The sequence below is a fragment of the Jatropha curcas genome, chromosome 5 (assembly GCF_041381405.1).
Source record: "Jatropha curcas cultivar XTBG-Jc1 chromosome 5, XTBG_Jcur_1.0, whole genome shotgun sequence".
Lineage (NCBI taxonomy): Eukaryota > Viridiplantae > Streptophyta > Magnoliopsida > Malpighiales > Euphorbiaceae > Jatropha > Jatropha curcas.
The window spans coordinates 1,869,594-1,883,661 of record NC_143155.1 but is presented as its reverse complement, the minus strand read 5'-3'; the positions used below and the strand labels follow the sequence as shown (position 1 = coordinate 1,883,661).

Here is a 14,068-nt window from a genome sequence, read left to right as displayed (position 1 = left end):
AGTATAATGCAATCAAATATGTAATGTAATGAAAAATGCATTGTAGTGCAACACAATTAATATTCCATTGCCTTATTTGGTCATGTAATTAAAAAAAATTTAAAAATGCAATTATTTTTTTATTTTTATGTTTATTTGTAAATATGTAATATAATTAACACGTCACCACCACTTAGCGGTAGTTGTGGTAGTGGTAATGGAGCACCAGCGGATGTGGTTTTGGCGGTGGTGGTGGCGATAGTGAATGGTAGAGTTTGAGGTGAAATTTATTTTTGGTTCAACTTTTAAGGTATTGTAATGTAATGACAATTATATAAGTTTTTGGATGGAACGAATTATTATATTATTTTAAATAATGGTAAATACATTTATAATATTCATTATATTACAAAGTAAGAAAAAATCCATTCAAACTATTGTAACTAACTATATGATATAATCTTTGTTCTATTATATAATTGATTACATTGAAACTTTAGGGTTGAGAGAATTCAAAGCTGAGACCACTAATTATTCTCCGCCCATTATTGTAAATGCTAATCAAATCTATCGGTGGATATCGGTATTTTAAACGGATTAAGAGATTATAAGTAGTAAAATTTCAAAATAATTTGAATTAATAATTACACATATTTAAATGGATTTAGGACAAAAATAGGTAACTCTAGACATAATAATCTTAGAAAGCTTGAAGGATGGAGAGTTTTGTTATGGGATTTATTTGAAAATTTCACTTTTTTAAATAGAATTTGATTTAGGTATATCCAAATTCACAGAATTACTTTTTTCATACCAAATCCAAATTTGAATTTATAAATAAATTTTATAAAATTCATTTATTCCAATCAAAGGGTGGCTTTTTAACTTCTAATTCCATGCTTGACACTCTGGAACAGGATATTAAAGCATAATGTGCAATTTGAATAGACTTCAACTAAGTAGTGATTCAAATCGTTTTGGGTGAATTACAAGGTTCCACTATGCCGGATAAGCCTTGACTAGCTTTTCCCTCTGCAATTTGCATGTCTTGCACTTTCACTTGTCCCTTTCCATTTTGTGCCTTTCTTTTGGCCAGGTTGATTATTTAGACCGTATATACGGAAATTCTTTCCAGATAATGTTGCCGCAATAAATTAAAAAAAGCTTGAAGTAAAAGAAAAATATGATGAATACCTAAATTATAGTCAAATTAAGAGATAAAAGACTTCTATTTTTAAAAACTAACTAAATGGTCCTTAATTTATGATTACGTTAAAACTTTGGTGTTTCTATTTTTAAATGAAATTACCAAAATATTAATGAAATCATAATTTAAAGACTTCAAGATTAATTTTTGAAAATAAAAGTTTTCATGTGTTAACTATAATTTAGATACCAACTTATATTTTCCCTAATATGAAAATAGACTATTATCCAAAATTATTAACTTCAGATACTCCCAACTTCTAATTTTTGTTTCAGTAAATTTACTGCTGCTAAATTTGGAAAAATTTCAGCCATAGTTTATTACACAATAAACTAGTTTTTTTTTTTTTTTTTTTTTTTTTTTTATAGAAAAAACTAAGTATAATTTTTCAAATGTAATTCTAAAAGACAAGGAAAATCCCATTTGAGATAAATTTTATATAATTTGGCATTTTCTGGTAGACAATGGGGACCAAGGCACCACTTATTCAAAGAGGGAATGCATTATCCAAACCCAACCAACTCTATATATCCTGTCCCATTCAGTATTAGAAAAGGAAAATCCCATTTAAGACAGATTTTACAAAGAAAACGGATCGAAGCCAAGCGTACCCCAAAGTACTTCGGTCTACCAGAGGTCAGGTGGAATCTATGTGGGGAATATGTCCTTCAACTCTTCCACATTCTCTGTAAAAAAACCCTAACCGCGAAAAACTCAGAAATTGGAATTAGCATCTCTTGCACATAAATGATTATGCATCTTGGGGAAAACTACATATAGACGACTCGCAAATTTGATTTAAAATATGGTTTTTTGAGAGAAGCATACATGAATTGCAGCTTCAGACTCCAAAACCAATATTTACAGCTATCTTGCAGAAAAAACAGGAAATGAATACCTTTCCAATTTATGCAGAGAATTAATTGCTTTACTAGTATTCATGTTGTTGCTTGTGATGGTTAAATTCATTGATCTTCCATTCCTATGATGAAGAAAGGGTGTATGCATTTCTACTGACTACCAAAAGTCTATTCTGAAGTACTTCTTACCGATCCTGGTGTCCAACTTCTCCAATCTAGTTTCCCTATGGATCTGTTCCTCAGGTTGACTATTTCTCTTAGATCAAAAACCTTCTTTCGACAACTATTACCTTGTTTAATAGACTCGGGCTCAGTTTCTGCAGAGATATCCTCCTTAACTTCTTCAGTTTCACAGACAGGTGCACAGGGAACTTCATCTTGAGGTGAAGTCTCACTAATGATGTTTCCAAGCATTTCTACTACCTCGCTCATTTTTGGGCGGGACTTCGGCTGTTTTGTTAGACATTTGTTTGCTAGGGCTGCTAGTTTCTGAGCTGACTTGATGCTATATTGTCCTTCAAGTCGTGGGTCTAAAATAAGGTAGAACTTCTTTGAATCTGATACATATGGTCTTACCCATTCTAAAAGCTTTTGCTCGGCCCGAGGTAGGTTTCTCTCTAGCGCTCGCCTTCCAGTGATAAGCTCATAGAGAACCACCCCAAAGCTCCACACATCACTCTTCGCAGTCAGTCTGCCAGTCTGAACATATTCTGGAGCTGCATAACCCACTGTGCCCACAACCTTTAGGAATGCAGTTAAATTAGAGAATATTTTAGTATGCATAATAGAAACATATCAGGATTCATGAAACAAAGTGATTAGAATCTGCCATCCCTTGTAATAGAAATTAAGTTTAATGATGTAAATTACTGTAGAAAACATAATGAGTACACCAATATGCCAAAATTTTCAGGTGGCATTGAGCAAAACTGTTGTCTTCTTACTGTATGGTCAAAACCTTAAAGAGGTTGAAAGCTCAGTAAAAATTATGAAATATAGACAAGGCCTTCAGACAGAGCTCAAAATTATATACCTGTTAGATGCAGACATATTTACATAGGTACATAGATAAAGAAGAAAAACAACTTACTGATGTTGAAACATGTCCAAGTCCCTCAGGAGGCCCCTGCCTAGCCAGTCCAAAATCTGAAAGCTTCGCATTGAAGTCCTCGTCCAGCAGTACATTTGATGTTTTAAAATCTCGAAATATTAGCTGCACCAATGGATGACAAATCCTAATCAAACAACCAGCTAAGAAAACTAACAAAATGCAGACGGCATCTAATAATACAAAACTAAAGAATAAATTATTACAAGCATCATACCAAAATTTCATAAATAAAAGAAAACCAAACAAAAGCATAAAATTCCACTATGAGCACAAATAACTAGACCAATACAAAACTACTTCTCCTTCTTCCCTTTGGCACAATCCCTTTATGCATAGAGAGTGAATTCCACCATTACAAAGTGATTACTAACTATGCTTTCAATCTAATAACTCCAAAACATACAAGGTTTAAAATACCTGAAAATCCATTTCTTCATGGAGATACGCCAACCCGCGAGCTGCATCTTGAGCGATTTTCAGTCTTGTCATCCATGGAAGAGGAATAGGAACTCGAGCCAATAAATGATCCTCTAAGCTTTTGTTACGCATAAGCTCATACACCAATAGCCGTTGCATTCCTCTTTCATCATCTTCAGCACAATATCCTACCAACTTGACAAGATTTGGGTGCTTAACTACACCTAAGAAATTCACTTCATTAATCCATTCCTTATGCCCCTGAATACTAGAAATGCAAAACAGAAAAAATTTTCCCTTAAGTATACCTCACATATATCATAAATTTTTACTCACAGAAAAATATTTTTTTATTGAAATAGGATTTATATTCCAACAGTAGAAATCCGTCAAGAACAAGCAATATAAGCAAATCCATCGTTCTGTTGTCATTTTCAAATTAATTAAATTTCAATGAAATTAATCTCAAAAAATGCATTTGATGTATCTTAAATTTAACATTATCACAAAATATATAATTCAAAAGGAAATAAAAGGAAAGGAAAGGAAATTAAAAAATAAAAATAAAAATGAAAGCTTGCCTGGAAGCCGTGACGATTCAACTGCTTTATAGCAACGTCCATCTTCAAGTCATGACCTTCGATTTCATCATCAGGAACCCTAACAACACCTCTATAAACACACCCAAACCCTCCTTCGCCGATCAAAAGAGCTCTACTGAAACCTCTAGTAGCCGATTTCAACTCGGCAAAAGTAAAGACTCGCAGATCATTAGCTCTTCGCTGAGAGAGAAACTCATAGAATCCAACAGAGTCAGACAAGTCTCTCGACGAGTTACACTCATAGTCAAATTCAGACCGTCTCGTGTCAATACTACTCGAAGCTATGCTCAAAGACCTCGCCCACGAAACTCTCGACACCACTCTTGAAACGACATCGCCGGCACCTCCATCCTCGTCGTCTCTTCTCTCTCCGTTGGTGAAATGAAAACACTTCATTTACGACAAAAAAAAAATTTACTAACAAAATTAAAAATAAAAGGCTGAAAAGGAAACGACAGAAGAGTCAAAGAAGCAGGTGAAGAAGAGAGAGAGGAGTTGGTTCTTGCTGTTGTATTTTGGCTCAGCAAGTTTTGAAGAAGAAGAAGATGAAGATGGGCCCATATTCGGTGTCGTTTTGTGTCGTTTTTTGCAGAAAGAGAAATAAGAGTAGATCACGAGGGAGAGCGCATATTGCAGAAATTGCTTGCTAATGGCTGATTATTAGAGAGGGAAAAACCAATGGAGAGGTCCCCTCCGCTCCTTTTTCAAGTTCAGTTGAGGGATTCAACGGACATTTTTTAATTTCAGTTTCTTTGTTAGTAAGTTTTATTTTTTTTAATTAATAATTAAGGATGTTTAGGTTCAAACCGGAAATAATAATTTAAGAGAGTTATTAATTTTTTTTTTTTTCATATTTCGATCTCAATTTCTTAGTATATTACATGAGAAACGAGTAAATTTTTAAATAATTAAAATTATGCTATGAATTGAGATGGAAGAGAAGTGGCAAATGGAAGGGCATTATTATATGTATTTTTTCCTTTTCTTGAGAATATTTATTAAGTCGCTAGAAATTGGTAAATAATTGTTTTATTTCAAATCAAACGAAAATGTCAAAACTTGTTCTCGTCATCAATCACCTATACAATATAAAGTGTTTTTAAATCAATGAAATGTGCTCTATCTTTAATTTTGAAATTTATGTAATTTATATTTTATCGTTTACTTAGTTATCAACTATCGTGCATCAGTAGTTTAGACTTTTTAAATAGATAAATTTAAATCGGTCCAAAATTAATCGATTTTAATTTTATCAATTATATTTTAGTCTCAATTATGAAATGGTTTCCAAGGATACATTCTTTTTAATAAAAAATAATGAGAGCTTGAGAAGATATTAATAAATTTTATTTACAAAAACTTTTAGAGCGCTAACAAAAGAAAAAAATTTAAACTTTACAAATAAGAGAGAAAGTAACTTTGAAATAGAGAATCGTGACCATTAATACAAGTTAAATATAAAGAATTGAATACATATATTGAAAGGGAAAGGATTAAATAAGTGGATTAGGCGATCATTGATAATGAGATGTAGATACCCGTGGTTTATATAAAAAAAAAAGAAAAGGATTAAATAGTAATTAGATATTATAAAATGATATATATATTTATATGTATTTTTTGTTGTTTAGTAATTAGATATTAAAAAATAAAAAAAAATTAGAATAATAATTTTAAACGTAAGAAACCCTAATCTTTGGTAGGAAATAAATCTTAGTAATTATAAGATATTAAATAAATTTATTAAAAGAAAAAGAATTAGACATATATTTAATTCTTTCTTTTGTTGTTATTATTGTTAGTATTTCTTTTGTAATAAAAATCGACAGATAAAGCTGGTTTCAGTTAGTTAGTTTGTTATTATTATTATTATTATTATTATTTTAGGCAAAAGAACATAAATTGATCCACCGAAGAATCAATTTTAGTTTAACAAAGCAATCCATGATTGCGGGCCAAATAAACTATTATTTCTGTTTCATAATATTAATTATATTTAAAATTTTAAATTATTAAAAAAATTATTAAATTTATTTAAATTACAATAAATTATTAAGTAATTGATTATATTACTCTTAATTTAATATTAATTCTTTTAAAAAAATTATTTAATTAAAATAATAGCTATTGATCATATATAAAACGTAAATATAAAAAAAATTATATTACTTTTTAAAACTATAAATGTAATAAATATTTTTAAAAAATTATTTTCTTAAATATATAATTATTATATAATGGAGATAGTACAAGATGAGGTCATTTTCAATTTGAATCTGCCCGGTGTCTATTCATAAAATTGGTTAGATTATAAGTTCAATGAAATTTTTTTGCTTGCACAACAAGGTGTCCACATCTACTCAGACAAATGACTAGTCAACTAGTGATTAGTTATGCAGATGAAACTAATTTACCCTCCAACCAAACTGATATTCCATGAATTTAAAAATATATATTTAACATAAAATTAGGTAATTTAAATTTCATCACTGGAATTTATCTCTCTCTGTTAAAACGGTAGAATTATAGGTACTAAGAAATTTATCAATTTCATAGATTATCACATGTTTTTTGTCTATTAGATTTCATCACTTAAATTCCATAAATTCATATATCCGATTTTAAACCAATCAGGTGGCGGTCTGATTGGTTTTTCACTTATGTGAGGGAGTGGGAGATCTCGAGTTCAAGTCTTCTTGATTACAGTTGTTACTAATTTGGTGAGTTAAGAGAAAATCTATCTCTATTGTGTAACCTACAATGTTATTTCGATTTATAAAAGCTTTCAGTGAATTAAAAAAAAAATATCAGATTTTAAATAGCTATTAATGATTGGTCCATAAGATAAATATATATTTTCTTAACAAGAAGTCCTTATATAATAGAGATAATTATGAATTTGACATTCAAACTTTTAAATTTTCTATTTTACTGTCTAAATATGAAATCTTTACACTTAAACGTGAACCCTAAATTCATCCTAAGACTCCATTTATTTTTTAAAAATAACTTACTTTTGAAAAATATTTTCTTAAAAAATATTTTTCAAATGACTTATTTTCTGTTGTTTGATTAAAATATTTAAAATTAACTAAAAACATTAAAATTTTTAACTCATAAAACTATAAAAATATTAATAATAATAGAAATTTCATATTTTAAAAATTGTATTCTTAAATATAAGAAGAATGAAAAAAATGGTAAATTATGAAAGTCGCTGGTGACCGGGGGTGGTTCATGGCGCCAGTGGTGAACAGTGATTAGTGGTAGTGGCTATCAATGATTAATAAATTAAAAATATGGATTTATAAAGTCATAATAAGCTTGTCAATTTCTGGAAAATGTTTTACGTTCTTGAAAATGAAAAGTCATTTTCCTTTAAAATAACTTAATTTTCCTTTAGCGAGGAAAATTATTTCCGTTGACTTATTTTCCTAAATGCTTTAAATAACGAAAAATTGTAAAAAATATTTTCCTTCAAGTTATTTTACAGAAACAAAAAGAGCCTAATATAATATTTATGTACAAATTACTACTATAATATTATTTTATAGTCAAACTAAAACAAGTTATTGACATAAAAAGTCATGAATTATAATTTTAGAAGTTACTAAAAAGAAGAAAAAAAAAATACGTTACAGATATATCCATTACGGCGTTCTAATAAATTTTCAAGAAAAGAATGCTAAGGTTAGTCAATTGCATCTTAAAAGAGTTTTTTGACTTCCATGTAAACTAGCAAGACCAAGTCCACTTTGCACTGCTGTACAATTTTCATTGGATCAAAACTACAAAAACCTGACGCATCCTATTTTTTCTCTTAATGGAAAAAATAAATTTCAACGCAATTGAATTTGTTGTTTTTCTTCTGGAAGAAAATTGCTTGAAAGCTATGTTAAGAACTTGTTTTGCAACCGCTCTTGATGCAACGTTTATATTAGCTGTTATATCAATTGTAGCTATTATAGTAATCGTTAATTGTTCTATTAACAGTTAGCTATTAGCTCGTATTATAAAAGTTATGTTATAAGCTTCTTCTCTTATCTCCGCTATTAAAGAAAGACACAGATCTTAGCAGTTAGGGAATCCGTTGTAAAATTAAATTCATTTTAGGAGTGATTTCGCACCCTAGGTCCTAATCTAAATAATAAAAGTTCACTCAACTTGTAAAAGTTATTACAAAAGTTATATTGCCAAACAATACAATTAAAGATGTAGAGTTTTAATTTGGTTAAAACGTTAAAAGCCAGCTCAAAAGTTACTGCAGAATAAAGCTTTAATGTTTTGATTTAATTAACATTACTTTTATTATTTATATTATTTGGTGATATAACTTTAACTTTTATATTAATGTTTAAAGTTTAAGGAATAACTACTAAAATGTTGAACATGCTTAAGTTCACATAATTAATATAATACTTTATTACGGTGGTAATTAGATTCGCTAAATTGGGGCACTATGAAATTTAAAATTTGAATCCAACCAACTGTGCTCTAGTTAGTTTTCTCATGTCTTCGAGAAAACATTAGAAAAGAGAGGTTTGAAGTTCGAATCATCTCCATTACAAAAGTTATCACCAATGTGGTGAATATTATTCAAAGAAGAGTCATACCCACCTACCCTTGTTGTGTAACCCATATGTTTTTCTGATCCATTAAGCCTCTATATATATTAAAAAAAACTTAAAATTTGAAACCAAAATTAATTTTCTCGATTTATTTCAATGAGTAGTTTTAGATTTTTGTTTATTGAAATTGTTGGGAGAGTCAAATCGAAATTAAACCCAAATTCAAAATCCGTAAATTAATTATGATTTCAGCTTTCACCGAGTCGGTTTTGATCTAAACCGAACCAATTAGGATGCTTAATGGAAAAGTTTCTTGGTTAGTGGATCAAAGAACGTAGTAGAAAAGTAAATACTCATATTGCGGGTATTCCTAACTTTTGATAAATTGATAATTATTTATAATTTAATAGATTTTTCATATACATACGAAACAAGCACATTGTTGACATTAGGTAAAAATTTTATTTTCCTTTCAAAAAAAAAAAAAAGGTAAAAATTTTATAAAATACGTGTTTTTCTTCTTCTAATCTAATACATGAATTTTGTAATAAATATGACTATTTTTATCAAATTTATTACCCATTTTCAAGAAACTAAAGCATGAGTTGTTTTGCTCAAATTTTACAAATTTTTATTGTTGAAATTCATTTTAGAGATTTTCTCATGAATTGCAGGATTAACTGAGAATAAAAAAGTTAACAAAAATAATTAGAATTTTAATTAATTAAATTAAATTTCTTGTTTGTTTAATTTGCAATTACAATTAATTGTAATTAGGTGCAGTTCGATTAGTATTTCTAATAATGTGAAAAATAGAAAGTAAGATTCAAGTCTTTTGACTATAAGCGTATTTAGTTTCACCAATTTGATGATCTAAGTTAATGATTCGTTGGGTCTTCCAATGAATAAAAAAAAAAATTATCGACTAATAATTAAAAGGTTAAATATTTAGGACTACAATTCTAAATTTTAAATGTTTTATTATATTATTAAATAATTAACCACAAAATTTTTTTGAAGTTTTCATTTAAATTATTAAATCAAATATCCTAAATTAACTTTTGAAAGTAGAAAATTAATTACTAGCTCCCTGCCGAAGGCATAACATTCAATTTCACTCTAAACTTTTCAAATAGTTGCAAATTCACTCTAAATCAATATCTTTGTATTTTGGGCACCCTGAACTTATCAACATAGTTGTAATTATAGTTTAATTTGCTTTTAAAATGCAATTGCATTCTAAAGGTGAATTACAACATCCTGAATTTATCGATTTGTTGCAATTGCACCTTAAAAGTAAATTAAGGTTGGACTTTTGATAAAAACAATGTAAAAAATGGATTCTATAAACAATCCAAGTATTTAACTAATAAATACTAAAATCAAGCCCAAGTATTCATATAATAAACCAAAAAAAAAAAATCAGAATTTTCTCTTTGATTGTAAAATTAAACCAATTTTAAGATGCTAATGAGTTGGATACTAATTCAGGATTATACTTCCTAGGATGACGAAACAAATACGGTAATTTTTTTATCATTGTCGTTGTAGCCATTATTTAATCTCCTACAAAAAAGAGAAAAATAATAAGCTAAAGGAAAAAAAAAAAGAGGAAAAATATGATAAATTTTTTCTTTTAATTCAAATGTTATGTATTGCATTTAATTAAATTTGGATTGATTATTGAGTCTATGTTTATATTATTTTAATTATAATTCTAACTTTAATTTATTTTTAGGGTGAAAATTCAATAAATTGATTAGTTCAGGATGTTCTAATTCACTTTTAGAATGCAATTACTCTTTAAAAGCAAATTAGAGTGTAATTGCAACTAGATTAATAAATTTAGGGGGCCCAAGATATAAAGGTTGATTTAGATAAAATTGCAACTGGTCGAAAAATTGAAGGTGAAACTGATGGTGCGAATACCAAATATATAATTTTTATAATTGTTTCCAAATCTATTGCTAGAAAAATTCTTGGGAAGGTTGTGAAATACACTCACAAAGCACAATACATTTAACTTTAACCAAGCATTATTATTACACCTAAAACAACTCCACAAGCAACAATAATGGTGGTCAGAAATGGAAGAATTAGAAGAAGAAGGAGAAGAGTTAATATTAGAGCAAACATAATAATATTGTATTGTACACAAAACAACTTTCCTCTTTTAACAAGTATGTTTGGGTATTAGGCTGTCTTGAGAATTATGCACCATCATTGCTTCTACCTAAACAAAATCATGCATTTCCATTATCTTGCATTATTGCATTTTATATTTAGGTCAATCTATAGAATTAGTAATTTTTTAAAAAATTACTTTTAACACATCATACTAAATTTATAAAGATTTAATTTTCTCATTTCATTAAAATGAAATTATTTTTAAAAAATTAATTGAGTTAAATTGATCTTAAAAAGAAAGTTGCGTGGAGGTTATACTAGTTCTATTGAATGAGGATCCTTTCAAATAGTTCGAGTAGAAGGAAAGCCTACAAAATATAAGAATAAAAATAAGTGATGAGTGGTTCCATATACTTAGTGTAGACAGATTTTTTCTGTAAATTATTATGTAAAATAAAAAAATTATAATTTTCGAGAATTGATTAAAATTTTAAGCCTTCTTGTTAGATTATTTTAATAATCTGAATGGCCCATGTAATTAATGGGCTGGTTCGAATTAAGATGGCCTAAAATGATGATTATTGGGCTTAATGGATAAGGGCCAGTTAGGGTTTTAATATCTTTCCTCTGACTTATAAAAGATAAAGGAATCAACAGTTTAAGGTTAACACAAAAAAGAAAACAAAAACAGAGACTGTGTCGGCTGCCTCAAACACATACAGTGATAGCTTGAGAGAGCGTGAAAAGAAACTCCCGTAACTTAGATAATCTCTGACCATTGAGAGAAAACTTACGGACAAAACGTCAGACGAAGAAACATAGATCTACTGTTACGGTGAGAATCGAATTGTCGCAACGAGGTAATCCATAACATAGATTGTTGTTATGGATCAAGGTACGCTTCTAATTATTGTATATTCCTGTCAAACAAATTCTATGAACAATAGATCTAGGCTGTATTAAAGTTTATTCAACAGTTCTATACTAATTTATATTAATTTTTAAAGGCTTTTTTTAAAAATAAAATTTGATTTTATTAAATAATTTGATTAAAGTTAATTACATTAATTAAAAACAGGGAAAGAGAGACAAGAACCTTATTCAACGTTATCAAACATAGAAATAGTAGGGTGTGCCAAGACACGAAGAACACATTAACACCATTCGTCGTCTAGGGGTGTCCAATCGGTAAAAAAGAAGAATCAGACTCAAAATATATGTTCTATATGTTCATAAATCCTTTCTCCTTGAAATCCCAGCGCTTCTGCCGTACGAGGACTAATAGTATAAAAATATATTAATCTCAAAGGTAAAAAAGAGTTAACTACTATAAATTAAGGGTCTATTCGGCAATTTTAGCTGTTTTAATAATTATTAGTTGTTTTAATGGCTATCAGCTATTTTGCTAGTAGTTGGCTGTTAGATATTACTCCCTCTGTTTTTTTTATGTAGGACAACTAATTTTTCATCAAGATTAAAAAAATAATTTAGCTAACTTTTTTTTGGAATTTTTTTTCGAAGTTACTTCTAATATATCATTTATTTCTCCTCTAATATCAATGCATGTCTTAAATTATGTTTCAATATTCAATGAGATTTTAAATGTTTTGTTGGAATAAATGGAATATAAACAGTTGCAAAAATGAAGTTTATGCTCTAACATGTGGAGAGAAATTCGTTTTTTGTCATTTATTTGGGAAAGTTGTACGAGAATATGAAAATTTATATTCATTTAACCTTCCAATTGCCTTTGATTATTGAAAACATACTTTAAATTTGCATAAGTTTTTAAATTTTTGGCGAAATCTGTAAAAATTCCTTTCAATGTGGTCAACTTGAAAATTTTGTGTCATTTTTCTATTCAAACTTCATTTTAATCGGTGTTCATATAATCTATATGAGCACATTTTTTATACGATAGAAATTGATGTAAAAAATCCATTCACCATAATTTATTCATATTAAATGCTCATCTATACTTTTGTCTATCACTATCTTGAGAATATCTCACACTAAAAGCTTCATAAAGTATGAAAACAAAGGTAAAATAGACTTTTCACATTGGCATGATTCTCAAATTTATTAAATTATGCAAAATTTTCTATATAAAAAGAATACTCAAGATAGAAACTTTCCTATATAAAAAGAACGAAGGGAGTAGCTGTTAGTTGTTAGCTGCTTATATATCGATTTAGAATAAAAGTATTTAGTACAAAAAACTGTTTAATACAAAACGACAAAAAAAAGGTATGAAAATGAAAAATAAGATAAAGATAAATAATGGGTGTAGGTGTTATAAAAAAATTATAAAAATAAATGTTAATAAAGATAATGTTTCATGAAATATTGTTTCAAACTCTACGTTGTTATGATAGATACTGTATTATCAAACGCTATAATTAACTAAGATAGTGTTTGTCCTAATTAAAATACTAAACACTACTTTAAAGACCGCTATCAAACAGGGAGTAAGGCGTTAATGTCTACTTTGAACTTGAAAACAATGTTTTAGGACCTATGTGGCTTAGCAATTGTGTTTTATTAGTGATCAATTATTATTCTTGATTGTTTTTTTTTTTTGAAATGTGATTTATGGTCAATTATTAGTGGTCAATTGTGATTTATGGTGTTTACCTTCTTTTATATATAGAATAATTTTTAATTTTAAGTACACAGTTATCTAGTTTATTTAAGTCGTCAATTTGAAATTTTTATTAATAAAATTTATATAATAGTTTTAAAACTTTCAAAAATGTTATTAAAGTGTTCAAAATTAATAAAATTAAAATAATAATTGTACGCATTTTAAAAAATGTTCGAGAAACATCATTGTACAACATAAATACGTTAGACCTTTTAATTTGTTCATGCAATCTAAGGTATTGTATTAGGATTGAACACAAAAGCTTTAACTATATGTTGCCCACTAGTACAGTCACCCTCATTTGTTTTGATTGTATGCATTTTACAATATGGATAATCCGCCGGCGGGCGGCGGCCGCAGCCATCCTGGAAGTCTTAAATGACAATAGAGAATAGACCATATTGGTCTTACATTGGAATAGACCAATCATTCTTCATTCCCTATTTTAAGCTAAATTGATTAACCAACCAGCTTTGTCTCAGTCATACTAAAACTATTTCACTATTTCTTCAAATTTTCAATTAATTAAACCTTAATTAAGTTATTATATTAT

At 28.3% G+C, this 14,068-nt stretch overlaps 1 protein-coding gene across 1 annotated transcript; it reads right to left on the bottom strand.

Moving 5' to 3' along the window:
• Positions 1 to 1,669: 1,669 nt before the first annotated feature.
• Positions 1,670 to 4,882, bottom strand: LOC105650283 (Protein kinase superfamily protein). Its single transcript, XM_012237151.4, has 4 exons — positions 4,156 to 4,882; positions 3,575 to 3,835; positions 3,137 to 3,259; positions 1,670 to 2,787 (listed from the first exon to the last, which is right to left on the bottom strand). Exons 1-4 carry the CDS (start codon positions 4,570 to 4,572, stop codon positions 2,215 to 2,217), a joined length of 1,374 nt encoding a protein of 457 aa, XP_012092541.1. The 5' UTR covers positions 4,573 to 4,882; the 3' UTR covers positions 1,670 to 2,214.
• Positions 4,883 to 14,068: the final 9,186 nt, after the last annotated feature.